Source organism: Carcharodon carcharias, chromosome X, assembly GCF_017639515.1.
Source record: "Carcharodon carcharias isolate sCarCar2 chromosome X, sCarCar2.pri, whole genome shotgun sequence".
Classification (NCBI taxonomy): Eukaryota; Metazoa; Chordata; class Chondrichthyes; order Lamniformes; family Lamnidae; genus Carcharodon; species Carcharodon carcharias.
Genome location: NC_054507.1, coordinates 5,394,591 through 5,422,589, shown reverse-complemented (window position 1 = coordinate 5,422,589; position 27,999 = coordinate 5,394,591). Strand labels below are relative to the sequence as shown.

The window sequence follows — 27,999 nt, the reverse complement described above, 5'->3', positions numbered from 1 at the left end:
TTTTGTTCTGGTTTGTAACTGTTGTCTTCAATAATCGGGTGTTGCTAACTGCGACGGGATGTATATTTTGGGACATGTCATCACATCGCTTCCAACCTGCATCTGCCCCTCCCCCCGACTCCTGCCATTGGTCGGCCAACATGTCAATTATTACGGAGCCTCGCTTTCCCAAAGCTTTTATCAATGTGTCTCAGTTTTGACTTTTGCAAATCTGGTCATCTTGATTAAAGAACGAAGGACAGACAGTCAAAATAAGGCACAACATACAGGACAGCTGATCGGCCATTAGCCTTTCCTGCACACTATGACGGACTAGTGGACGGCGCTTCAAGCACTGAGGAAAAGGGAGAGCCAGTTCAACCCAAGACGCAATAGCTGAAGACGAGGAACTGGAGGATCAGGGCGTACACGTGGACGAAAGTTACGTCATCGCGTTAAGAGCCGGCCGCGCGCGCGCGCGTATAGAGCTTTTCCCCAGTAAAGGGCGGACGGGACACCAGCTGTATAAAGAGCGCGCCCGTCGGTGGCACGCGCGCAGTGATGGGTTCGCAGTTTTCAGCTCGAGCTGGCGGAGACCGTCGGAGTAAGGAGCGTCTTCTGAACACGGAGAGTAGCGAAGACTTACTGGGAGACGGCGATGACAGACAGGATGACATCGCGCGGTTCCCTTATGTGGAATTTACCGGCAAGGACAGTGTCACCTGCCCGACCTGCCAAGGCACCGGCCGCATCCCGAAAGGTAACGAAGGAGTGGAGAAGCCTTAATAACTGGCGGCTGAGGAGCCGCACATGCCCCCTGAACCCCCCCTCCCCCCCCCCTCCCGAGGGCTGCCTTTCAGTGCCGGGTCTAACCGCCTCTCAGCTCCGCCAGTGCAGATTCTAAACACAATACGCCTAGTGGCTAAGTGGTATGTTGTAGTTGCTGGAAGGCGAGTTAACAATGTGGGGTAACACTGGACGTAGTTAGCGCTGCTGCTACTACTGCTCCTCTTTTGTTAACCTCCAAACATGTCAGCAGTACCTAAGAAAGTTGCTGTCCCGCTCTCGCGGGTTCAAATCCCTCTCCTGACTTGTGCATAACAACTCAGGCTGACGCAGTACTGACGGGGGTGCTGCGCCTTTAGAGATACTATCTTTCGGATGAGACGTTAAATAGGGCTTTCTGCCCTCGGGTGGACAGAAACGATTGCATGGTATTATTTTGAAGAAATAAGTTCTTTCTAATATATGGGTCAGTGTTTACCCCTCCACTGAGATAATGGAAGCAACAGATTATTTAATATTACTGTTGCACTTTGTACAAGTTGGATACTGTTTCCCAAATTGCAAGTCAGTAACACGTAAATGTACTTGTTAGCAGTAACCCTACTTGTGTTATTACTCCACCATGGAACCTCGACTTTAACTCTGGTATCTCCTATTTCACATTTTCTGTTTCATCAGGATTTTATGGAACCCAGGTCTATATGGCTTGAGTTTTGCCTGAGTCAATGTGCATATGCACATTTTAGATGCTTCTATGGACCTAACCCATCAATCCATTTCCACTTTTGTTTGTTCTTTGTAGCTTTGTTTCTTTCCCCCCCCCCCCTTCTATCTTCATACCTCCTTTCACCTCTCAGATACTCTGCTCTCCCAAATCCCTACCCCAATCCTTCAGTACTCCTCCACCTTCCTGCTCTCTTGCTGTCATCCCAGGCTTGACTCCCTCTTAGTTACGCTTCCCTCTCTGACACTCTTGGCATCCTCTGGCAGGCTTATCAAGATACTGGCTTATACGCAACAACTGCCCCATTCCACTCTCTCATTGACCTTCCTGCCTAGTGTACCTGTTGGGGGCCAATCTTGCCAGTCTCCTTCCAGTCCAACCATCCCCTCCTGTTGCTGACCCTGTGAGCTCTGGCAGTGGATAAACTCTCATTGCCCCTCTCCGCATCACCCTCCAGTGTGTTCACTTGTGAACGAGGCCCTTGCCATCCATGGAACTTATTGTGGGTGATTGCATTGGCATCATGGCCCTAATGTCTGAGGGGTGATGACACCTTTCCCTTAATGAAGCCTCCCTGCTTAGCTACATATTTCATTACTTCCACTATCAAGACTGATGTGGTGGTGGTGTGGCACTTATCACCAGAGTGCACCTTGGCCTGACTTTCTCCTCCTATGATCAACTCACCTTTTTGCACCCCTCTCATTCAAATTCATTGTTTTCTACTGCCCTCCCAAGTACAATAAAATTCTGATTTCAATATTGCTTTCCTCCCTCAGCCTCTGCACTGAATGATTTCTCACCCTTGGTGATTTTAACCTTCATCATGTTCGTTCTCCTTTTGAGTTCACTGCCCTTCTATCCTCCCTAAATCTCTCCTCCATAAACTTCCCAACCCAAATTCACGGTCACCCCTTGATCTTGCCATCTTGTGTAGTCTTGCTAGTCCCACCATCTCAGTCATGGATAAGGCTGTCTCTGCCTTGTATCATACTCAACATACATGTTTCCTTGCCTTCTCTTTTCTCTATCCCTGGGTGAAAAAACTATCTCCCAATTTAGTTGCACTTTCAAAATACTAACTGCCTAGCCTTGGCCTTTCTGTTTCCGCAGCTACTGATTTGTTCTACTGCACTGTCACCCCTACCTCTGCCCTAGCTCAAAATAAAACTCTTTCTTTATTTACCCTGGCTGTTTTTTTTCCCCCTACCACAGCCCTCTCCTCTGTTCACTTAAGTCCAAGGGATGTGGACCTGAAAGGCTATGATGGACAACTGGTTTAGCCTCCACCACCAGATCTAGCTGGAAGATGCAAAACACTATTGGGTCCTGCTCTTGTCTGCTAAAATCGCTCACTATTGCAGGATCATTCTGGAATGCAAAGATAACCTGCGGCGGCTTTTCTCCATTGCAAACTATTGTCTTAACCCCTTTCCTCACTCCCTTCACTCTCGCCTCCAGCAATAAGTACGAGGAGCTCGTGGACTCAATCTTGGCAACAATCAACTGCATCTGTTGCGTTCCTCCCTTCCACTAGCCCCCCTGGTTGAATTTTGTCTGAAGTTCTTCCCTCTAGCCCTGAACACATTTTTCTCTGAGCTCATCTTGTCCATGAGACCCACTTCCTGCTCCCTTGACCCAATTCCCACTACACTGCTGACCACCCAGTTTCCCCTCCCTGCCCCCATGTTGGCTGATATTGTCAACGCTTCTGTCGTTCCTCTTCTTAAATCTGCTGTTAACACACTCTCTTCAAAAAAATAATACCCACCATCCTTGCAAACTTACTTTCCCATTTCTAAATTCCCCTCCTCTCCAAAGTCCTTGAACATGTTGTCACCTTTCAAGCCTGTTTCCATCTTTCCAAAACTCCATGTTTGAATCCCTCCAATCAGGTTTCTGTCCTGCGCAGCACTGAAATAGCTATCCTCAAAGTCACAAATGACATCCGATGTGACTGTGACAAAAGTAAACTATCCCTTCTTGACCTTGTCTGCAGTCTTTGACATGGTTCACCCACCATCCTCCAGTACCTCTGCTGTTGTCGAGATGAATGAAACTTCACTTGCATGGTTTTGTTCTTATCTATCTAATCATATCCAGAGTTTCACTTGTAATGGCTTCTCTTTCTGCCCCCACTCTGGTGGCCCCTCCTGTTTCTCATCCACATGCTGCTCCTCAGTAGCATCATTGGAAAGCAGTATTGGTTTTCTAATGTATGCCGGTGACGCCCAGCTCTACCTCACCACCACTTCTCTCGATTCCATTCTTTTTGCTAAATTATCAGACTGTTTATCCAATGACCAGTACTGGCTGAGCAGAAATTTCCTCCAGTTAAATATTGGAGGGTTGAAGCCATTGTTTTTGGCCCTTGCCCCAAAGTCAGTTCCCTAACTACTGACTCCATCCTCTCCCTGGCAACAGTCTGAGACTAAACCAGTCTGTTCATAACCTTGGTATTATATTTGACCCTGAGGTGAGCTTCCGACCACATCTTTGTGCCAACACAAAGACTGCCTATTTCCAACAGTGTAATATCACCCAATTTTGCCCCTGTCTCAGTTCATCTGCTGCTGAAGCCCTCTTCCATATCTTTGTTGCTTCTAGTCTCCTGGTTGGTCTCCCATATTCTACCTTCTAAGGTCATCCAAACTCTGCCCATGTCTTAACTCATACCAAAGTCCCTTTCTTCTTCCCCAATCAACCCCTGTGGTTGCTGACCTACGTTGGCTCTTGGTCAAGCAACATCTTGATTTTAAAATTCTCATCCTTGTTTTCAAATCCCTCCATGTTCTCTCCTCTATCTCAGTAATCTCCTCCAGTCCCACAACCCTCCAAAATATCTGTGCTCCTCTAATTCTGGTCTCTTGAGTGTCCGAGTTTAATTGCTCCACCATGGGGGGGGCCATGCTTTCAGTTGCCTACACCTCTCCATTTCACAACCTTGCTTTCCTACTTTATGACACTCCTTTGACCAAGCTTTTCATCATCTGACTTGTAGCTCTTTGTGTTGCTTGGTGTCATTTTGTTTTAAAGCTTCTGTGAAACACTTTGGGATGTTTCGTTACGTAAAGATGCTATATAAATAAGTTGTTTCTGAAGCACGTTCCCAACCTGAAGTCTCTCTTTAAATGCCTTCCTAAAAGTGTGCACACCTAGGATGTCTGTGCAGTGCTGTTGCGTGTGCTTTTTTTCTCTTTAGCTGAAGAGTTTATCAATTACACATAGAGCCACGTTGAAGCTTTTCATTTGCACTCATCAGAACACTTCCTAAGAATACCAACATAAGGGGACAACAACAATTTATACATATTCTGGCTGGTCTCCCACGTCCTACCCTTGGTAAACTTGAGGTTGTCCAAAACTTTACTGTTGTTGTTTTACCCCTTTTTATATTGGTATTCTTGTGAAGTGTCCTGATGAGTGCAAGACAGAAGGCTTTGACATGTCTCTTTTTCAGCAATACTCAAGTTCTGTACTACCAAATGATTAATTACATGTAGCTTAGAAGTTAATGTGTCACTTTCCTATCTTTGACAGAGGTTTGTTTAAATTTGTTTAGCAGGCCTCTTTTTATTTGGTTTTGCACATGAGCTGCAATTAAGTTGAAAACTGCTGTGCTCCACCACTTAGTCAAGTAGTATGCTAGAGAGGGTGAGTTAGGAACATGCAATCGCTGGCATTTAGAGTACTTTTTAAAATTTAATAAAATGTCCCAAAGCACTTGAGTATTGTGAAACAAAATTTGACACAGTCATATAAGGAGATGAAAGCAAAATACTGTGGATGCTGGAGACCTGAATTAAAAACAAAATGCTGGAAAAACTCAGGTCCAGAAACACCTGGGGGGGAGAGAAACAAAAGTGATTCTTTGTAACTGAAGGCTCTGTTTCACTTCACAGATGTTGCCAGACCTGCTGGATTTTCTCGCCTCCTCCTCCTAGCGAGAAGCAGTTAATGTTTTGAGTCAGAATGGCTCTTCAAAGCTCTGAAGAGTCATACAGACTTGATGTTAACTCTTTCTCGCTCCACAAATGCTGCCAGACTTGCTGAGTTTTTCCAGCATTTTCTGTTTCACTTCAAATCCTTGATGTACAGATTTGATTTTAGTTCTATAAGTTTTATTCTTGAATGGCTTCCAGAGATGGATAAATATTATTTCTAGAGTAAATTCCTGCAGTTTGTTATACTTGCAATATTTGCTGACATCACCATGCTGTTATGCAAGTAGTGAGCACTGCCCCTCACTGTTGCACTGCTAGTAAATGTAAATGCTCTTTTATTCCTTGCCCCCCCTTCCAGCTGCCTGTAAAGAGACTGGCAATGTTTGCTGTTTTATCGACCTTCCCCAGCCACCTGGGAGGGCCTGTAGCCAGAAATTCAAACTGTAATGCATCACTTAAACAATTGCAAGTTGCTGCTCACTGTTCTGTAGCACGTGCCTTGTGGTGCAAACCGGATGCAGATTACATGACACTAAGATCGTTAACATTGTGCTCATTGGAAGTGGCTACCTGGTTATTTAAGTCAAACAGCAGCTTGTAGGCAGAGGCAGCAAATCCAGGTATCATCAATTTTCCCTGATGACTGGACATGGGAAAAGACCTGCAAGGAGGTGCCCAGAAATTGGACTTCTGGAAATGTAATCTGTTTATCATGGTGATGTTAGCTTTGCATTTTGAACTGGTTAGAGCTGCTGCAGTAACTGTGCATAGCTTCAACACTGGAATTAGTTTATGCAAGAGCAGCCCTTGTGTATCTGGTTGAGATGTTCAGTCCTATACTGCTCCACTCCTGATCTGGTAAATGACTGGTTGAGTTCCAAAGCGGCACAATTCAGTACAAGTGAGGGTTTTGTTGCAGTTATAATCATATTAAGGCAGAAGATTATCTTGACCTTAGTTGCTTGTTTTTAATGTCTGGTGGAAAAACATTTTTGTAAAAGTGGCTTGGCTGTTGCAACTTGTACTATTTTAAATGAGCTTAAGGAAATAATTTCTTGTTTTGCATGTTGGAACCTTTTTGTAGCATTTAGAACAGTGGTGGGAATCACTGGCTAGAATTTATTTTTGTTGCCATGTTGTAGCCAGTTTATTGGGTGTCTGGACAAACTTTAAACGTTTCAAGCAGCATGAGCAAACATTGATCTTATTAATGGAGTCAGGTGCTTAGTAATTTGAATTGCAGTTTGAGACTTGGCACATTCTGCGAACTAGTGAAGTTACAAGGAAGTGTGACCTTACCAGTAACGTCAAATGCAGAAAGTGTTCTGCAACAAAATGATTCCATCAAATGAAATTTATCCTTTTTTAAAAAGCTTCACTGCTGCACTATTTCCATTTTAAAAGAACCTTGAATGTTCTTTTTTAATTTTTTTTTAAGAACAAATGATTTTTTTTCTATCTCAAGGGCATTTGAAGGAAATAAAACCTGAAATGAGAACATGCTATTTCAGCCAACCCACCATATATGCTGTATGTTGTCATGGAATTTTGTCCCTTTTCTCTCTCAACCCATAACTTGGCATAACTTTTTTTCCAAATAACCCAACATAGAAAAAAGGGGTGCTGGTATTTTATAGAAACATCTACAGCATGCTTTGAGGCTAATGGGCATGTTTTACTAGTGGTTCAATTTTCGCTTAGGATTTGAGAAAATTAAATTCCATAGACACCACCCCCCCACCCCCCCCCCCCCAATAGATAATTGACCAAAACTGCAGTCTTTGTCTCTGCACCCTGATATGTCTCTATCTTCCCTGAACCTCCTCTCCAGCCTTACACAAGAAACTAATATTGTGAAACGTGTTTGGTTAGATCTGTAAACTGATGTCATGCTCTTGCTTACTCAACTGTTAAGCAACTGAAGTTGTTCAACTGAGTGTTATTTCTGCACTTCTGTTGTGTTCTGTGGTTGAGGAGATTGGTCTTTCTGTCTGTCCTTTCTTTTGTTTTAAATTTTCTAGTGCTGTTCACAGTTCGAGTCAAAAATGGTGCTCACATTCTCTCTCCCCCTGTCCTCGTTTTCCCTCAAGTTCAAGGGCTGTAGAAACTTGTGTATATGGTGCATGTCCTGCCTGATCATCAGTAGCTTGGTTTGAAGCCTCTCTCTGTCTCTGGCCAGCCAGAGGTGTTTGCTGGTGTTCCAAGGTCACCCGACCTGCAAGGCAAGGCCTGTCTTTTTTAAGCTCTTTTTTTTTTCTCTACAACCAACCATGACCTCCACACTTTTTTTTTCTCTGCTGACCCTGAGCATTATGCACCTGCACCCCCACCCCCCCGCCACCACCACCACCACCATTCAAGTGCAGAAATTTCTCAAGAATTGATAGCATTTTTGCAGCTCCCCTTTCAAGTTCTCAACCATTTCTGATCTTAATTCCCCTGTCTCGGTGCAGCATGGTGTTTGTCCCTTGGTGCTCTGCTTGATGCTGAATTTGAAATTCAGTGTCGATTCAACACCCAAAACTTTCTCACCATGAAAATAATATGGACAAGCAGGTGGGGATCATGACACTGGGAAATCTCCCTACTTGCGAACCCCACCTTGGGGAAAATCTGGTCCTAGAGGTTACTAATAAATTCAGATTATAAGGGTTTAAATCTACAAGGTTCCAAAAATGCAAATAAAATTCAATTACTTATCTTTATATATCTAATTTTTTGATGTAGAAATTCTCAAGGCACTTCACCAGAAGTATAATTAGTGTCAGCCCAAAGGAGGATATTACAGGGTGACTAAAAGCTTGGTCAAAGAAACAGAGGGCAGAATTGGAAAAATGCAGAGATCTTCGAGGGTTGTAGAACTGGATGAGATTACAGACCAAGGGAGAGGTGGGACTGTAGAGGAATTTGAAGACTGCGAATTTTAACCTGGCTCCTGCTTTCCCATCTCCCAATGTAATAAGGGAATATGGGATGGTGGGTGATTTAGAATTTGGGTGTAAGAGTTTAGGTGAACTTAGCTTTTTAAATCCCACCATAAACTTATCTATAAAAAGTGAAGCTTTTAATGTTGTATGGATACAGGGTTTTTTGACCCAGTGACTATGAAGGAATGGTGATTTTTATATTCAAAATTGCCATCTGGTTCGCCCAACATGGGGTTTTGTTGTTTGTGAGCAGCTGTTTCACTGAGGGTTTCTGCTGATATAATGGCAGATTTGGGCACTGCAGCAGTAATTCTGCCCTGTAAGCTGTCACCTCCTTCATCTCGCTTGATGTTTGAGAATGTAATCCATTCATTTGAATGTAAGGAACCTTGGGATGTGGCAGGAAACTGCCAGGAACCTTACTACATAAAATAGGCTTGAGTGAGGCCACAATGCAGAAGATAGTGGTATGAGTGTGCAAACATGTTCCTCAAACTAGCAAATACATGGCTTTGTGGGGGAAATCATTTTACTTTAATTATGTTTGTAGAAAACCACCCCAGGCTGTAGTGGCTATACATACATAGTGCATTACTGGCTTAGTCGTTTAATCGCCAGGTTTGCATTCTGAAGTTCGAACCATGTCATTCTCAAGTTCATTCTGAAGGGCATAATCCTCTGCACACCCCATGACTGACTGCAGCTACCTCAGCCTCCCAAAACCATTTCAAATGTGAGGCATTCATTCTTGGTTTCTTTTAACCTCCCAAGATAAAAGACTATTTGTGAGTTTTCCCCTGCTCTAACTTGTGATTGCTGTCTGCAGTTTTTGCTCCACTTTCTCCTCCTTGCCACTCAAACTCATCTCTTGCATGAGATGTGCCTCCTGCTCTCATTTCTTTGTACCCTCGCTTATTCTGATTACTGCATTTCCTTTCCTGGCCCCTATGCCAACTATCATTAGTGGTTGCTTTTCCTCTATGCTCGACCCAAGTATCCCTTCCAACTGTTTCACTTACCACTCAGATGGTCCTCCAAATGTTGCAGCTTTCCAACTCTATACTTGCCCCTTGCAAACCTGGTTTGTGTACCACTCGTTCTAGGTTTTGCCTTTATCACTGAACTGAAAAGGTGCTCTAGTCAGTCTGACTAGTTGTGATTTATTCCCTTTGCCCCCCTCCATTTTTCTGGATACCTTGAAGTGACTGGAAAAGGAGGAAGAAGATCCAGGGCTGTGGTTCATGTTGAACAAATTACTTGAAATGGAACAAGGAGGAGATCCTGCTGGAGTAGCATCAGGAGCTAAATGAAAAGGCAGGATTTATTGCTTATTCGATGTGTAAATTTCCATGGGTTAAATTGGCTTAAGGACGTAAATATATGGTTGAATGTATTTGTGGAAAGGGGGAGGTTCCATTTCGTAGGACGCTGGCCTCAGTGTTGTGATAGGAAGGAACTGAACCACTGGAATGCACTCCACTTAAACCAGGCTGCAACCAAAGTCCACCTGAAAAGGTTGTAGGGAATAAAAACTTGAGGCATTGGGCAAAAATAATTTCGCTAAAGAAAAGGGTGAGAGTGAAGGCCAGATCATCAATAGTGTTAAAGGTAATATAAATGCCCTAGTTCAAAAAATATTGGAAATTGTAACAAATTTACACCCTTTAAATTCTGTTGTAATGTTAAAATGTGAGGAAAGCAATATTATGGCCTCTTGCCCAAATAATAATTCTATACGTTATATGCACTTGGCATAAGGAATAAAACAAGTAAATTTAAAGTGCAAATTCAGTTTAAAAGGTGTGACTTCATGGCCATTACTGAGACCTGTCTACAAACTGGGTACGATAAATATATTAGGTCAAAATAAAAGCAAAAAACTGCAGATGCTGGAAATCCAAAACAAAAATAAAAATAGCTGGAAAAACTCAGCAGGTCTGGCAGCATCTGCGGAGAGGAACACAGTTAACGTTTTGAGTCCGTATGACTCTTCAACAGAACTAAGTAAAAAATAGAAGAGAGGTGAAATATAAGCTGGTTTAAGGTGGGGGGGGGGTGGGACAAGTAAGCTGGATAGAGGGCCAGTGATAGGTGGAGATAGACAAAAGGACGAAGAGGTGTTGAAGGTGGTGATATTATCTAAGGAATGGGCTAATTAAGGGTAGAAAGCAGGACAAGCAAGGTACAGATAGCCCTAGTGGGGGTGGGGTGAAGGAATTGAAAAAGGCTAAAAGGTAGAGATAAAACATTGGAGAGACCAAACACAGACTGGGTGACCGCTTTAGAGAACAACTTCGGTCTGTCCGCAAGCATGACCCAGACCTCCCTGTCGCTTGCCATTTTAACACTCCACCCTGCTCTCATGCCCACATGTCCATCCTTGGCTTGCTGCATTGTTCCAGTGAAGCTCAACGCAAACTGGAGGAACAGCACCTCATCTTCCGACTAGGCACTTTACAGCCTTCCGGACTGAATATTGAGTTCAACAATTTTAGATCATGAACTCTCCCCTCCATCCCCACCCCCCTTTTTTCCCCAATAATTTATATAGATTTTTCTTTTCCCACCTATTTCCATTATTTTTAAATGTATTTCCATCCAATGTTTTATCTCTACCTTTTAGCCTTTTTCGATTCCTTCGCCCCACCCCCACTAGGGCTATCTGTACCTTGCTCGTCCTGCTTTCTACCCTTAATTAGCACATTCCTTAGATAATATCACCACCTTCAACACCTCTTTGTCCTTTTGTCTGTGACATCTTTTGGCTATCTCCACCTATCACTGGCCCTCTATCCCGCTCTACTTGTCCCACCCCCTTAAACCAGCTTATATTTCACCTGTCTTCTATTTCCTTAGTTCTGTTGAAGAGTCATACGGACTCAAAACGTTAACTGTGTTCCTCTTCACAGATGCTGCCAGACCTGCTGAGTTTTTCCAGGTATTATTTTTATATTAGGTCAAAAGATGCTTAGAAAGGGCAGGGAAATTGGCAATGGAAGCATCAATATTGATGAAGGACACTTCTAACATTAGAAAGGGGGATATTATAAGAGGAAGCAGGCAGTAGAAACACTCTGGTTACAATTGAGCAATAGAAAAGGATACAATACTGGGCATTGTCCACAATTCTCCTGATAGGAGTAGGATGCATAACTATGGACGTTGCAAAAAGTACTCCATATTAGGCTTGTCAGCAAAATTGAAACCCATGGGATAAAAATGAAAATAGCAGCATGGCAAAAAAAAAGTGGCTAAGTAATAGAAAGCTGCTTTGGGGAATGGCAGTATTTTTTCCAGACTGGAGAGGCATTGATGCTCCTGAGAGTTAATACAAGAACCACTGCTTTTTTTTTTTGATGTACATTTAATGATTTGTGGATACAAAGCATACATTTGAAATTTGCAGATGATGAGACACTTGAAATTGTAGTAAAGGGTGTGAAAGATACTAGACATCAAGAAGCTTTCCACCAGCTGGTAGAATGGGCAGTCTTAAGACAGATGAAATTCAGTGCACAAGTGTGAGGTGATATGTTTTGGTAGGGAGAATGAGGAGAGACAGTACAAGGTAAATGGTACAATTATAAAGGGGGTGCAAGAACAGAGACTTGGTGTTTGTGCATGAACCTTTGAAGATGGTATGATAGGTTAATGAAGCAGTTTGTAAAGCATATGGGAAAGATCGTTGACCTAAGCTGTTGCCTCTGTTTCTCTCTCCACGGAAGCTGTTTAGCCTTCCAGCATTTTCTGTTTCTATAAGTGACCCTCGGCTTGTAAATGCATGAGTACAAAAGCCAGGAAGTTATGCTCAACCTATATAAAACTAGTTTGACACCAGCTGGAGTATTGTATCCAATTGTGCACCTCACACTTAGAAGTGAAGTCTTTGGAGAGGGTGCAGAGATTTACGAGAATACTTCCAGGGACAAGGGATTACAGTTGCATGGTTAGACTGGAGAGGCTGGGTGGTTTTCCTTGTAGCAGAGCAGGTTAGGAGATTTGATTTTTAAAATCAAGGGGTTTAGTTCCAGTAACTGAAGGATCAAGAACCCGAGGACATGAGTATTAGCCAAAAATCCAGGAGCAACATGAGGGGATTTTTTTTAATAAATGGAGTGAGTGGTTAGAATTTGGATTGCACTGCCTGGTAGAATGGTGGATGCAAATTTAATGTAGCCTTCAAAATGGAATTGGATGAATGGAGAACTTTTAGGATATAGGGAGAGATTAGGGGGTGGTGGTGGTGACTAATTGGCGTTCTTTGAAAGAGTGTTTTGCTGAATGGTTTCCTGTGCTGTGCCATTTTATGATTCTATGAATTGAACCAACAACAGAACAGCAAGTAACAAATCTGGATTAGTCAACTCTAACAGTAAGGGAACTGCTAGTTAAGTGACAATGATGTGTTTGAGATGGAGAAGGGTAAGTCACGTAAGTTTTATATAGAATGGGTGCAGCACAGGAGGAGGCCATTTGGCATGCCCTGTCCATGCCAGCTCTCCAAGAGCAATCCAGCTAGTCCCACGCTGTCTTTTCCCCATAGCTCTGCAAAATGTTTTCTTCACATAATTATCCAATTCTCTTGGAAGCCACACTGAATCTGTATCCACCACACAGCCAGACATTGCATTCCAGATCCTAACCACTCACTTTTTTTTGAGTTTTTCCTCATGATGTTATTGCTTTTGCCAGTCTCCTTAAATCCATGTCCTTTGGTTGTTGATCCTTCCATCAATGGGAGCAGTGTTTTTATCTACCCAGACTCTCAAATCCTTGTAACCTTTTCTCCCAGAAGAACAGCCCCAGCTTCTCCAATCTACATAACTGAAGTTCCTCATCCCAGGAACCATTCTTCTGAAAATTTTCCATGTCCTCTCTCATGCCTCAGTTTCTTCCCTAGTGTGATGCCCAGAACCGGGTGCAATACTCCAGCTCGGGTTAAAGCAGTGTTTTATACTGGTTTATCAAAACTTCCTTGCTTTTGAACTCAGTGCTCCAATTAGTAAAGCCTAGGATACTGTATGCTTTTAGCTCCCTCGTGCACATATACACCTAGATCCCTCTGCCCCTGCACCCTTTTTAGAGTTATACCTTTTTATATTGTCTCCATGCTCTTCTTGCCAAAATGCATCACTTGACACTTGTTTGCATTAAATTTCACTTGCTGCTTATCTGCCCATTCCACTAGCCTGCCTTTTTGAAGTCAATCATTATTCTCAGTTCACAATACTACTACCAAGTTTTTTGCCAACTGAAAATTTTGAAATCGTGCCCTGTACATCCCAGTCTGTCATTTAACATACTGCAAGAAAAGCAGTGGTCCAAGTACTGACCCCTGGGACCCCCCACCCCGGCACCAGCTCTGTATCGAAGGAGGATTGGAAGATTATGGCCAGTGCCTCTGCAATTTCCACGGTCTTTCCTAATTATCCTCGGATACATCACATCTGGTCCTGGTGACTTAACTAAGTACTGCCAGCCTACCTAATACTCTTTTTTTTTTCCAAATTTTAGTCTGTCCAGTGTCTCAACGACCTCCTCTTTCACTATGGCTTGGGCAGCATCATCTTCCTTGGTGAAGACAGATGCAAAGTATTCATTTAGTGCCTCAGCCATGCCCTCTGCCTGCATGTGTAAATCCCCTTTTTTAGGTCCATAATTGGCCACACTCTTACCTACCACCCCGTTACTATTTATATACCTACGTAAAACTTTTAGATTCCTCTGTTATTTGCCAGTTTCTTTGGTTCTCTCTGCTCTTGTTTTTCTCTTCCCCTCTGAATCTTGTATATTCAACCTAATTTTCAATTCTATTATCCACCTGACATCTGTCATATGCACCCTTTTTATTCTTCATCTTACTGTTTTATCTCTTTCATCATCCAGGAAGCTCTGAATTTGTTTACTGTACCTGAACTATCTCCCCTTTAAAAGCAGCCTATTGTTTACAGTTCTGTGAGGACAGACTGAGACAGAGTGAGTATATTTGGGAATTTGGTTCAAAGTGGGAATTCGGTGCATGGGGGAAAGAGGAGTTTTAGGTAAAGTGTACTGCAAGAAGTAGTATGCTGAGTGGGGAGGAGGAGCTTTCTGTTTCTTTTCCAGCTTTCAGTATTTGATTTCCGCTATGGCAGCAGAAGGAGCAGGTAAACCAGTAACTGGTGTTATTAATTTTACCAGTATTGTAAAGTTTACTGGCAGGACCTATTGGGAAGTGAAGGCTTTATTAATTTAACTAGCAATTATTAATTAACACACATTGAGATGGCAGGGCAGGTGATGTGCTGCAGTTGCAGGATATGGGAGTTCCAGGGCAGATACATCTGCAGTTAAGTGTTTGTGGCTGCAGGAACTTTGGCTCTGAGTTATTGGGCTGGAGACAGGTCCTGCAGACACTGTAGTACATCAGGAGGGGGGAAAGTTGCCTGGACACTTTATTCCAGGAGGCAGTCACACTCCTTAGGATAGGGTCTTCTGATTTGGTCAGGGACAGGAGCGTGACTGCAAGTGAGGCCGGTAAGGGGACCCAGAGGGCTGGAGCCTCAGCCCTTACAATTGTCCAACAGGTTTGAGGTTTTTTCAGCTTGTTTGGATAAGTGGGGGCTGCAGAGTGGATGGGTTAACTGGCCATGGCACCATAGTACAGGAAGCCATTCAAGCTGGGGGAGTTACAAGGAATGTAGTGGTTGTAGGGGACAGTATAGTTGGAGGGATTGACACTGTTCTATGCGGCAAAGAGTGTGAGTCCAGACAGCTGTGTTGCCTGCCCGGTGCCAGAGTTCGGGGCATCTGCTTGGGGCTGGAGAGGAACCTGGAGGGTGAGGACCCAGTTGTAGTGGTCCATGTTGGGACCAATGACATAGGCAAGACAAAGGAGGTTCTGCATAGTCACTGAGGAGCTTGGCACTAAATTAAGAAGCAGAACCTCAAAAGGTAATGCTCTTTGGATTATTACCTGAGCCGTGTGCAATTTGGCACAGGACAAATCCGATTAGGGAGATGAATGCCTGGCTGAAAGGCTGGTGTGGGAGAAGTGGGTTCTGGTTTATGGGGCACTGGCACCAATACTGGGGGATGTGGGATCTGTACTGTTGGGAGGGTCTACACCTGAACTGTGCTGGGGCCGGTGTTCTTGTGAGCTGCATAACTAGGGATGTAGAGGGTTTTAAACTAACTAGTGGGGGCAAGGGATCAAATTTGTGACGATGTGGTAAATCAGAGTGGAGACATGGCAAGAGAGAAAGGTATTATTATAGGAAACAGACAGTGACAGGAGGGGATAGGAAGTACAAATCTAATGGTAAATCTACAGATGAGGTGAGAAGTTATAAAAATGATTAAACTAAAGGCTCTCTATCTGCATGAAGCCTTCAAAACAAAAAAAAATGAACTGAGAACATGCATAGAAATAAATAAGAATGATTTGAGCCATGACAAAGGTTTGGCTGTAGGAGGACATGGGTTGGGACCTGAATATTCAAGGGTGTGACACATTTAGGAAGGACAGGAAGCAAGGAAGAGGTGGAGGGGTGGCCCTGTTTGCTAATGATGGTATTAGCACAATAGAGAAGGACGACCTATTTGTGGAAACAGTTTGGGTAGTGATGAGAAATGGTAAAGGCAAGAAGTCATTGTGGGAGTTGCGTACAGGCCCCCTAACAGTAACCACATGGTAGGGTGGAGTATAAAGGAAGAAATAATGTGAGTTTGTCAGAAAGGCACAGTGATAATCATGGGAGATTTTAATCTACATATAGGCTGGAAAAGTCAGATGGGCAAAGGTAGCTAGATAAGGAGTTCATAGAATGTCTTTGGGATAGTTTCTTAGAACAGCATGTTCTGGAGCCAACCAGAGAGTAGACTATACTAGACCTGGTATTGTGCAACGAGATGGGATTAATTAATCTCACAGTAAAGGCACCCCTAGATAGCAGCGACCATAATATGATTGAATTTTACATGCAGTTTGAGGGAGAGAGGAGTGGGTCTGAGACTCTGTTTTTAAACTTAAGTAAGGGCAATTAAGAGGGTATGAAAGCAGAACTGCCTGAAGTGAATTGGCAAATTAGGTTAAGGGATCAATCAATAGAGATGCAGTGGCAAACATTTAAGGGGATATTTCAGAATACACCGAATAGATACATTCCAACAATTTGAGGCATTGGGGCTGGTTCTTGGGCAGTTGGATCCTGTACAAGCTGGGTGGGTTACATTTTAACAGAACTGGGACTGGTATACTAGCAGAGAGGTTTGCTGGTGCTGTTGGGGTGGGTTTAAGCTAACTTGTCAGGGGAGTGGGAGTGAGAGGGGTGGCCCAAATTGGAAGAAAGTAAAGTTGATAATAGGAAGTAGTAGTGAGACTAGAAGGCTGGAGAAACAAAGCAGAGATTGAGTATGCTTCAAATGTGGAATGATGTCAGAAAGACACAGTTAAGGGCACTCTACCTGAATGTGCACAGCATTCACAATAAGGTAGATGATCTAAAGGCACAGATAAAGGTAAAGGGGTGTGATATAATTGCCATTATGGAAATATGGCTGCATGGTAACCAAGACTGGGAACCAAATATTCAAGGATATTTGACACTTAGGAAGGACAGACAAGTAGGGAAAGGAGTTGGAGTTGTGCTGATAATAAGGGATGGGCTCAGTGCATTAGAAAGGGAGAATCTCTGATCTGAAGAACAATGTGTGGGATCTGTTTGGGTGGAGCTAAGAAACAGGAAAGGGCAGCAGACATTGGTTGGAGTTGTTTATCGGCCATCAAACAGTAATGGTAATGTGGGGCATGGTATTAATCAGGAGATGAGAAAAACTACCAGTGTCACTCACCTAATTTAAAAGTAAAAGAAAACCAAAGGCCTAATAGTCTAACATCTGTTGTGGGAAGTTAATGGAACTTGTTACTTTGGGTGACTGAACGCTTGGATGAATGAGCTGACCAGAGAGCCAACATGGATTTGTAAAGGGCAAGTCATGTTTAACAAACCTAGCTGCATTGTTTTGAGGAGGCAGTTGACAAGCTAGATGCTTGAGGGAGTGGTGTGGATGCATGATGAGCTTTGCCACGAGGAGCAATTGAGGCAGAAACTCCTTTTTAAAGGAGAAGTGGATAAACATTTTGAAATAGATAATGCAGAGCTATGGAGAAAGCTAGGCTGTGGGATTAGTTTTGGATTTGTCTAGCAAAGAGCCAGCACCGATGTGATGGGTCAACTGGCCTCTTTCTGTACTTTAATTATGGCCATAATCTAAATTGTAGAAGTTTAATGTCGAGTTGGGTTGGCTGTGGCTCAGTTGGTAGCTTGAGTCAGCAGGTGCTAGATTAAGTCCCACTTCAGGGTTTGAATACAAAAATCAAAGCTGCCACTCCTGTGCGGTACTGAGGGAGTGGTGTACTGTTGGATGGGACATTAAACTGATGCCCTATCTGCCTGCTTGGTTGGATATAAAAGATCTCATGGCACTGTTTTGAAGAACGGCAGGAGTTCTCCATGGTGTCCTGGCCAATATTTACTCCTCAGTCAACATCTCAAAAACAGATTACCTGGCCATTATCACATTGCTGTTTGTGGGAGTTTATGTGCAAATTGGCAGCTGTTGCCTGCTTTACAACGGTGACTGCACTCCAAAGAGTACTTAATTGACTGTAAAGTGCTTTGAAATGTCTGGTGACTGTGTGAAGCACTATATAAATGCAAGGTTTTTATTTAATCTCCTGAACTGCATTGCATGGCTGTTCCTATCGATTCAATTCTTGTATTATATGCTTTTAAAAAAAAAAATCTGTAGCCTTTCCAACTTTTACACTGATGAAAGGTTTGATACCCCAAGAGTAAGCAATAGTAAATGGTTTTTGCATTCTACAAAAAAAAAAATTTGAGATTAACAACTTGATGACTTGGATAAGACATTTTTTTTTAGGAGGGTTTTCAGATGATAAATCTAGTTGACTTTCAGAGAGAAGTGGAGGCCAGAAAACTCTGGCATCATTTAAGAATTTGAATTGATTCTGCACTGGAGGGAAGGTGGGGGTTGGTGGACAGGATATTCTCAATGTCTGAGACAAATGCCCACCCTCCTCCATAATCTTGATCTGTTTTTCAGTCCCAGCCAACTTGCTGTTAAACTGCTCTTAAAGATATTTTAAGGTAGTATCATCATTACAATACATTGTGTTGTGCTGCTTTAATTGCTTTGGCATCTAAAGGAAGTATGCAGCATTAAATCTCATTAGTTGGCAGCTCCAACACTTGATGTGTTAAGGGAATCCCTATCCAATACTTTGAGTTTCTTAGCCAACTTTCCATAACACAGCTGGTTTTGAGATACTACATTTCAGCTCATTACATACTGTCCAAACTCTGGCATAAATTTGGGCCTTATCCCTCTCCACTTCATGCATAACATCCAAAAACCCCTGAAGTGAAATTGCAGCCTTGATGTGTTCAATATAAAGTAGAACTAGGTAATGGAAAATAGCAACTGTTTAAGTTGAGTCATGGCAACCCATTTTGAGTCCTGTGAACTGTATTGTTTCCTACTTTCATCAGGAATATTTGCTGAGATTCTCAGTTAACCACGTGATATGGTTATATAAGCTGCAATTAGGTAAACTATTCAATATACTCAATATATATTCAATATATATATTCAAGTTTTTTTGCCCCTCCACCACAAAAGGGAAGATAACATTGTTTTTAAGTATGTGGGAATTAAAAGACAATAAAGTCAAAGGTCAGTCTAATTCACATTGTACCACCCTGGCAGTGTATTTATGCAAACAATAATGTTGTTGCATAATCAGAGTTATCTTAATCAATCAACATGAGACAAAGAAGGTCCAAAGTCACTGGTTTCTTCCAAACGTGCTGCACTTGCCAATTGTTCATTGTACCCTAGGTACCAAAACTGACACCACTGCCCCACCCACTAGCTTCCCTGTGCTACCAGTCAACCAATTGTGTATCCACTGTCAAATGTTTCTGCTTTTGTTTTTAGACTGATCAGTGGGGTTTATCCACTCAGTGCATACTACAGTTAACAGATCTTCCAAGCTGTCTGCAATGAGTGCACCAAAAGGAATTTATGCATTTGTAATCCAGAAATTGACTCAGCTGTTTCATTAAATCATTAAAATCCTCATTTTGGTGGTGATGACTGACTACCTACATGCAGAAGTGTTTGAAGATCTTCCTTAAAGGGAAGGTCAACTGGAGGTGAAATGTACAAAGACCAACATAACATCACAGATGCCAGTCTTTGGCCAATTCAATTCATTCCACATGATATCAAGAAACAGCTGAAGGCACTGGATATTGCAAAGGCTATGGTCCCTGACAACATTCTAGCAATCGACTTGTGCTCCAGAACTTGCCATGCCCCCAGCCAAGCTGTTCCAGTGCAGCTACAACACTGGCATCGGCCCACAATGTGGAAAATAGCCCACAAAAAGCAGGACCAATCCAACCCAGCCAATTACTGCCCCATCAGACTACACTCTGAATGTGGTATCAAGGCGCCCCAGCAAAACTGGAGTCAATGGGAATCGGGGGAGGAAAACTCTGCTGGTTGGAGTCATACCTAGCACAAAGGAAGATGGTTGTTGGTCAGTCATCTCAGTTCCAGGACATCACTGCAGGAATTCCTCAGGGTAGTGTCCTAGGCCCAACCATCTCCAGCAGCTTCATCAATGACCTTCCCTCCATCATAAGGTCAGGAGTGGGTACGTTCACTGTGCAATGTTCAGCACCATTCGCAATGACTCAGATACTGAAGCAGTCCCATATCCAAATGCAGCAAGACCTTGACAATATCCAGGTTTGGGCTGACAAGTGGCAAGTAACATTGCCTAGCACTTGTTGGAGATGGTCATTTACACCATACAAGTGAGAATCTCATCATCGCCCCTTGACATTCAGTGGCATTACCATCACTGAATCCCCCACTAGCAGCATCCTGTGGGTTACAGTTGACCAGAAACTGAACTAGACTAGCTATATAAATACTGTGGCTACAGGAGCAGGTCAGAGACTAGGAATACTGTGGCGAGTAACTTACCTCCTGAATTCAAAGCCTGTCCATCATCTACAAGGCACAAGTCAGGAGTGTGATGGAACACTCTCCACTTGCCTGGATGAGTACAGCTCCCATAACACTGAAGCTTGACACCATCCAGGACAAAGCATACCGCTTGATTGGCACCACATCCACAAACATTCACTCCCTCCACCACCGACGCACAGTAGCAGCAGTGTGTACCATCTACAAGATGCACTTCAGGAACTCACCAAGGCTCCTTAGCACCTTCCGAGCCCACAACTGCCACCATCTAGAAGGACAAGGGTAACAGACAAGTGGGAACACCACCCTGGAAGTTCCCCTCCAAGTCACTCACCATTCTGACTTGGAAATATATCGGCCGTTCCTTCACTGTCGCTGGGTCAAAACCCTGGAACTCCCTCCCTATCAGCACAGTGGGTGTACCTACACCACATGGACTGCAGCAGTTCAAGAAGGCAGTTCACCGCCACCTACTTGAGGGCCATTAAGGATGGACAATAAATGCTGGCCCAGCCAGCGAAGCCCACATCCCATAAATTAATTTAAAAAAAAAACTTCTGGTGGATTAAGCTCTTTCAAATGAAGTCCTGCTCTGAGTCCAATTGTCTTGTCTTTTTATTCCATGGAGTTGTTTTATACTAATGCAATCAAAAAAAGGAAGTCTCCCTTTCCCTGTACAGCATTGACCATTTGAGATGTTCATCAGTAATTTGTCACACTCTTTCCCGGCACACCTGAAACAATGGAAATTGTTTGACACACAAGTTGCAAGGAGCAATTCTGGGTGGTTTTTTGTTCCATGCTAGACCTAATAGTAAAAGGGAGAAATTGTTGCAAGGGGAACAATTGCTGCAGAGCACTTTTTAAATCATACTACCCTGATAATGGAACTCCAATTTTTTTTTTTGAATAGCCTCTGCACGTGATAAAATGTTGGGTGGCATTTGTTACAGAATTTTGTTCTTGTGGGTGATGTCAGGAGCTAGACAAGTTTTAAGCAGTGGGGAAAAGTTGAAATATTCACATTAAATAGTAGTAATATCTGCCTTTCTCCAATCCCAGACATCATTCCAGTATTTGATTTCTGGAAGATTTGTGCCAGAGTTGCTACAGTTTCCTCCTCTAGTGCATCCTCCACACACTAAACTATACATTGCATGCCCAGGAGACATGTTAATGATTGTGGGTAATTCAGCTGGCAATTTCTTGGTTTGTCCTCTTCCAATAATGATGTTATAAGTTGAACTTATTAAGCTCTTATATTTTCCCTTGTTTTACAGGGCAGATAAATGAATTGGTGGCCCTGATCCCATACAGTGACCAGAGGCTGCAGCCACAAAGAACGTAAGTCTTTGCTCCCATTAAAGTAGCTTGTAAATTTTATGTCACCATTACATTTTACTCTGCTTCCAATCTATCTGAAGGGTTGAAAGTAGCAGTACTACAAACTTTCTCTCCACATTCAAGTTATAGCAACATGGTAGAGTTAGAGTCAGCTGAGAACAAACTAGAAACTGCACTAATTTCATGCTCTAGTCCCATTCAAAGCTTTAAGTATTTTTTTAATGGGAACTTGGCTATTTGTATGGTTCTTCACTGTGATATTTGGTTGCTAACTGTTAAAGTGCCTTTTGTAGTAATTCACTGAGTTGGATAACTGTATCCTGTGAGCATGGTTAATACAATCCTGTGATTAGCTAGCAGTAGATATGAATGATGGTAGCATTCAGTAATAACAAGCTTTATTTTTAACAGCCCCATAATGTAGAATAATATTCCAAGGTGTTTTGAGAAGCATAAAAATACACAGCACAAGGGAGATTACAGCTGAATTGGTAGTTTTTGAGGCTGGGTTTAAAGGTGGGGCAAGGCAATGAAGCAAAGGTGCTTTTTTTTTTAAGGATAATGGAGGGTTCACAAAAAGCATGGAAACAGTGAAGACTTGGTTATGAACAGTAGGATGATGGTTGGGAAGTTGCATTTTAAAGAAGGCTGGATTTGGAGGCGTGAAGAACTTACAATGCAGTGAGATCAGAAGGAGGGATATTTTATGGCAGATGTTGAAATAAATCATTGAAGGATAGACTAGTATCTGGTTGCATTGGGAATGCAGTAACTGAACTGGGTGATCAGTTAGCACTGGGTTGGGAGGCAATTCAGAAGAACTACCTTGACGAGAAATTCCTTTAAGGAAAGGGAAGTGGATGAATCTTGAATGTTGGTTTGGCCTGAGAAGAGGAGGTGACTATGCTTTTTGTTTTGAGGGATTTGTCTGTGAAGGAGCCATTTACACTAGGGGTTTGGAAAGGGGATTGAAGAGCAAGAGTTTTTTTTTGTGAAAGATGTGAGCTTTGAGAAGGTGGTGTACAGGCTGGGGTGAGGGGGCATAAGTGGAAAGTTAGTGATTAGGAAGAGATGGCTTATGAAAGGAAGACATGGTATTGGTAACTGAAGCAGCTGCATGGTGATCTTCAGTTTCATCTGGTATTAGAGAGGATGATACTGAAATGGTGACATTTTGCTGAAATGAGAATAACTAATCGACTGGGATTGTGCCCTGACATTTGATTACAGACTGTGACACACTTTGAATGTCAAGTGAACAACTTGGATTTGTATGAAGCTGTTTTGGTAGTTTCCAAGTCTGTTTGGCCAGCTGCCTGATGTCCAGAATTTTCAAGGAAATACAAGTGCCTGGTTTAAGTAGTTTGTGCTGGATAGTGGTCCTGGTTCTCTTCCTGTGTTGAGTGCATGAATGCAATAAACAAGGCCATTTTGGATAATTCGCTTTGTCTTAAAGGAATGAAATAACTCTTCTGCAGGAAGAAGGCTAATTTAAAATGCATCTTCTAGGTTCAGTAAATGGAATTTGCCTTTTTAAGCATCTCGTGCCTGTTTTCCTGCTCTAGACAAAAACTGATAATTGTATAGCTGACCAGTGATGCTGAGCTTGTAGCTGATGCTTTGAAATAAGTGGATTTAAATCTCCCTTCTGGAGACATGAACCAGTTTTGAAGAGAGTACCGTATAATGGAGCAAAAACAGAAAATGCTGGAAAAGCTCAGCAGGTCTAGCAGCATCTGTGGAGTGAGAAACAGAGTTAACATTTTGAGTCCATATGACCCTTCTTCAGAGCTGAAGAGAAGTGTATTTTTTGTTCCAGCATCCACAGTATTTTGCTTTTATTGTTGTGTAATGGAAACCTTTTAAAACTTTATTGCATAAACCAGTGTAGTTTCTTGTATTTACAGGAAATTGTACGTCTTCTTATCCATATTCCTGTGCCTGTTCGTGTCCGGACTGGTTGTATTCTTCTTGTTCCCTCGGTCAGTGGTTGTGAGCGATGATGGAATCAGAGTGGTTATAGTGAAATTTGACCACAATAACTCCAGAGTCTTCATTGATATGACAGTAATGAACTTCTCTTAATATATTAAAACACTTGTATTTGGTAATGCTTTTGGTTTTTCATTTTGAGCCATATCCTATCCTTTCCACATACCCTCTTTTATCTCTGATCTAATCTCCTTCTTAAAATGATATAAGCTGCACCTCTGTTTTTATTTCAAATGCCCATTGATACATTATAACCTTGTCTGTTTGGGCCCTAAGTATGCTGTATGTTGTGATTTAAGATGGGCCTCATAGTTAATTTACATTGTTAGTAGTCCTGTTTTCAATGGGTATGCTGCCAGTTGAACTCTTGGCCATTTGCTCATGTGAAGAGGTGTACTTTTTATATTTGAAATTATCTATTTGGGACCCTTGTCTTTTGTCAGTGTTTAGATTTCTCGTAGGAAATGTTCTGGTGAATCAGGGATTCGACTTTGAATTGCCCAAAATGGGTCAATAACTCAACTGAGTAAGGAGCAGAGCAAACCCTACAGGGAAAATGGGATGTGGTAAAAATCTGGAAGGACTATAAGGAACAAGATGTTTGGGGGGGGGGGATGCAAAAAGAATGTTGAGCATGCTACAATAAAAATTATTTTCCAGCATCAAGGAACTTGATAAACACTTTCTATTTTTGCACCTTTTCACATCTTTAAAAGGTCCAAAGCACTTCAGTGAAAGAATTTGCTTTTGACCTGCTGTCACCATTGTAATGTATACAGGTTGGTGGAATGGGTAGACTAGTGGCAGATGAAATGATACAATGCAGATGAATGTGCAGTGATGTATTTTAGTAGGAAGAAAGAAGATACATTTCTAAGGGATGATGAGACACCTTGGGGTATATGTGCACAAATCATTCAAGGTGGTAGGGCAGACTGGTTAGGAACATAAGACTTGGGAGCAGGAGTAGGCCATTCAGCCTGTAATGCCTGCTCCACTATTTGTTAAGATTGTGGCTGATCTGAACTCCTTTCCTGTCTGCCCCCGTAACCGACTTCCTTGTCTATCAAAAATCTATCTAACTCGGCCTTGAATAAATGCAATGACCTAGCCTTGCTGCTTTTTGGGGAGGAGAATTCCACAGACTAATGACCCTTGGAGAGAAAAAAAACTCATGCCTTTAAAAATAAGGGGTCTCCCATTTAAGCTGTCCCCTAGTTCTAGTCTCTCTCTTGAGGAAACATCGTCTCTGCATCCACCCTGTCTATTTCCCTCAGAATTTTCTTTTGGTAAGGTCACATCTCATTCTTAACTCCAATGGGTACAGGCCCCACCTGTTCAACCTTTCCCCAAGATAACCCCTTCATCCCAGGAATGAGTTGAGTGAGCCTTCTCTGAACTGCTATGTAATTGTCTCTTTATTTGGAAAATGATATCCAAGCTGTATGCACTACTCCAGATGTGGTCTCACTAAGGCCCTGTACAACTGTAGTAAACCTTCCCTACTTGTATATTCTATTCCTCTTGTAATAAACACCAACATTCCGTTTGCTTGCATGCTAACTTTTTGTGATTCATGTACCAGGACGCCCATATCCCTCTGTATTGCAGAGTTCTGCAGTCGCTCTCCATTTTAGTAGTATTCTGCCAAAGTGGACAAGTTCATATTCCCCCATGTTTTGCTCCATCTGCCAAATTTTTGCCCACTTGCTTAAGTTATCTATGTCTATGTGGCCTCTTTTACCTCCTCATGACAACTTGCTTTCCTACCTAACTTGGAGTCATCAGCAAATTTAGCTACAATACCCTTGGTCCTTTCATCCAAGTCATGAAAATATAGATTGTAAATAGTTGAGGCCCCAGCACTGATCCTTGTGGTACTCCACTATTTACAGCTCGTCAACTTAAAACAATCCATGTTTACTTATTCTGTTACCTTTTAGCTAACCAATCCTTTATCCATGTTAGTATGTTGCTCCCTATACCATGTGCTCCTATCAAATGCCTTTTGGAAATCCAAGTACACCACGTCTACAGGTTCCCCTTTATCCACCTTGCTTGTTACTTCCTCCAAAGGACTCTAAATTAGTTAAACACTCTTTCCTTTAACAAAACCATGCTGATGCTACATTGTTGACTCTACCTGATCCCGTTATGATTTTTCTAGCATTTTCCCAATGACCAGTGTTAGGCTAACTGGGCCTATAGCTTACTACTTTCTGTCTCCCTCCTTTCTTGAATAGAGGTGTTATGTTTGTTGTTTTCCAATCTGCTGGGACCCTTCCAGAATCTAAGGAATATTGGAAGATTATAACTAACGGCTCTACTGTCTTTGCAGTCACTTTTTTTTTTCAGACCCTAGGATGCAGGCCATCTGGTGCTAGGGGCTTGTCAGTCTTTGGGTCCAATTTTCCCAGTACCTTTCCCCTAAGCAATGGGATCCTGGGCTTTATAAATGGAAGCATAGAATGTGAAAACAAGAAAGTTATGGTAAACTTTTGAAAAGAAAAATGCACTGGTTTGATCTTCATTGGAGTATGTGTCTAATTCAGGGCACCACACTTTTTAGGAAGGATGTGAAGGCATTAGTGAGGGTGCAGAAAAGATTAAGAATTATTCCAGAGATGAGGGACTTCAGTAATGAGCATAGATTGGAGAAGCTAGGCTTGTTCTCCTTAAAGAAGAGATTTGATAGACTTTAAAATCAAAGTTTAGACAGAGTAACTGTTTCCTTTGGTAGAGAGGTTGAGAACCAGAGGGGAGAGATTTAAGGTGATTGGCAAAATGAGACTTTGTTTGTTTGTTAACACAGGAATGCGCTACCTGAGGGGTTGGTGGAGGCAGATTCAGTTGTGGTTTTCAAAAGGGTATGCACCTGAAGATAAATTGGCAGGGTTAGGGGGAAAGAGGATGGGGGAATCGGATGGCTGAATTACTCTTGTGATAGCAGGTGGATAAGGACACGTCTGGCAGATTGGCTACAGCGCACGAGTCAATTCTTTCTATCTGTGCTTTTATCTTGTATAACCTTCTTAAAATTTTTATTGTAAAATTACAGGTTACATTTAATGTATCCCAGCAATATCCTGGGTAACCAGACTGCAAATGGTTTTTCAATATTCAAATAGTATTGTGCTATGCCAATACTGTCTGCCTTATTTCTAATCCATTTGGCCAAACTATGTTGGATCTGCTTGCAAATGACATGATGTAATTGCTTCAGAGCAAGCTTTTTACTGATGTGCATAGCATATAAGTATATAATTACCAGTGCAAAACTTCAACTTATTTGGAGAAATGCATTACTGCTTTGTACCCCACTGAATAAAAATCTGCAAAGTTACTTTTCTATGGATCAGTCAACATTTAAGATGGTAATTAATAGTTGCATTGCTTTTGACTATCCATGATTTCAGGCTGAGTTTGCCAACTTTTAATAACACCTTTCATAGCCTCCCAAAGTGCTGCACAACTAATTTGAGTATTTTTTCACTTTTTTTGGTCTAAAAAGTACCTGGATCTGCACCTTAAGTGCTGTAGGCTGCAAGGCTATGGGTCAGGTGCAGGAAGGTGGGATTAGAAAGGGCACCTGGTGTCCACAGGCTGGCATGCACAAGATGGGCCAAATGGCTGCCTTCTGTGCTGTAACTTTTCTATGCTGCAGCCAGTTTGCACATAAGATCTATAAGGAGCAAGTGGGAGAAATAACCTTGTTTACCTTCATTTTGTGTTTACGTAGGACCTTTACCTGAACAAGCAAGCTGGGACCTTCCTTTTAACTGGAGGGAGGGGAAACCCCACCAAGAGATTGACATGAGGGCAGGACCCTATTTAAATGTTGCAGGACAGTCTGTCTGAAGCTGACCAGGCTACTGACATCAGGGAGGAGGGGAGAGCCTTTGGAAACTTTGTAGCTGAGGCAACTGTGCTGGGCAAGAGCTTCAACGAACACTGTTGGTGTGGGAGAAGCCCAAGGATCCCTTGCAGAGCCTGTGGGAAGAGTCCCTGCTCGGCCTAATGGTCAAAACTTTCACAGTTGATCATGATTTTAAATATGATCCCAGCCTCTGATCTCTCCCAGTTTGGGAAATCTTAATGAGGGAGGAACGTACCTTTTTTGAAGTTGCACTTCCCACCTTTTCTTTTTCCTCTCTACTTTCTCCCAGGGTGTGATTCTGAACACTCTGCTTATTGCAAAACACCATGCTAATTGCTAGTAAAAGTGATAACCCAAGTACTG

At 42.5% G+C, this 27,999-nt stretch overlaps 1 protein-coding gene across 1 annotated transcript in view; it reads left to right on the top strand.

Moving 5' to 3' along the window:
* The first annotated feature begins 236 nt into the window (after positions 1-236).
* Positions 237-27,999, top strand: part of tmem106c (transmembrane protein 106C) — a 45,101-nt gene continuing 17,338 nt past the window's right edge. Inside the window, exons 1-3 of the mRNA XM_041180316.1 lie at positions 237-739; positions 21,704-21,767; positions 23,675-23,834. Coding sequence (XP_041036250.1) covers positions 541-739; positions 21,704-21,767; positions 23,675-23,834 — 423 coding nt within the window. The 5' untranslated portion in view covers positions 237-540. The remainder of the gene's footprint in view (positions 740-21,703; positions 21,768-23,674; positions 23,835-27,999) is intronic.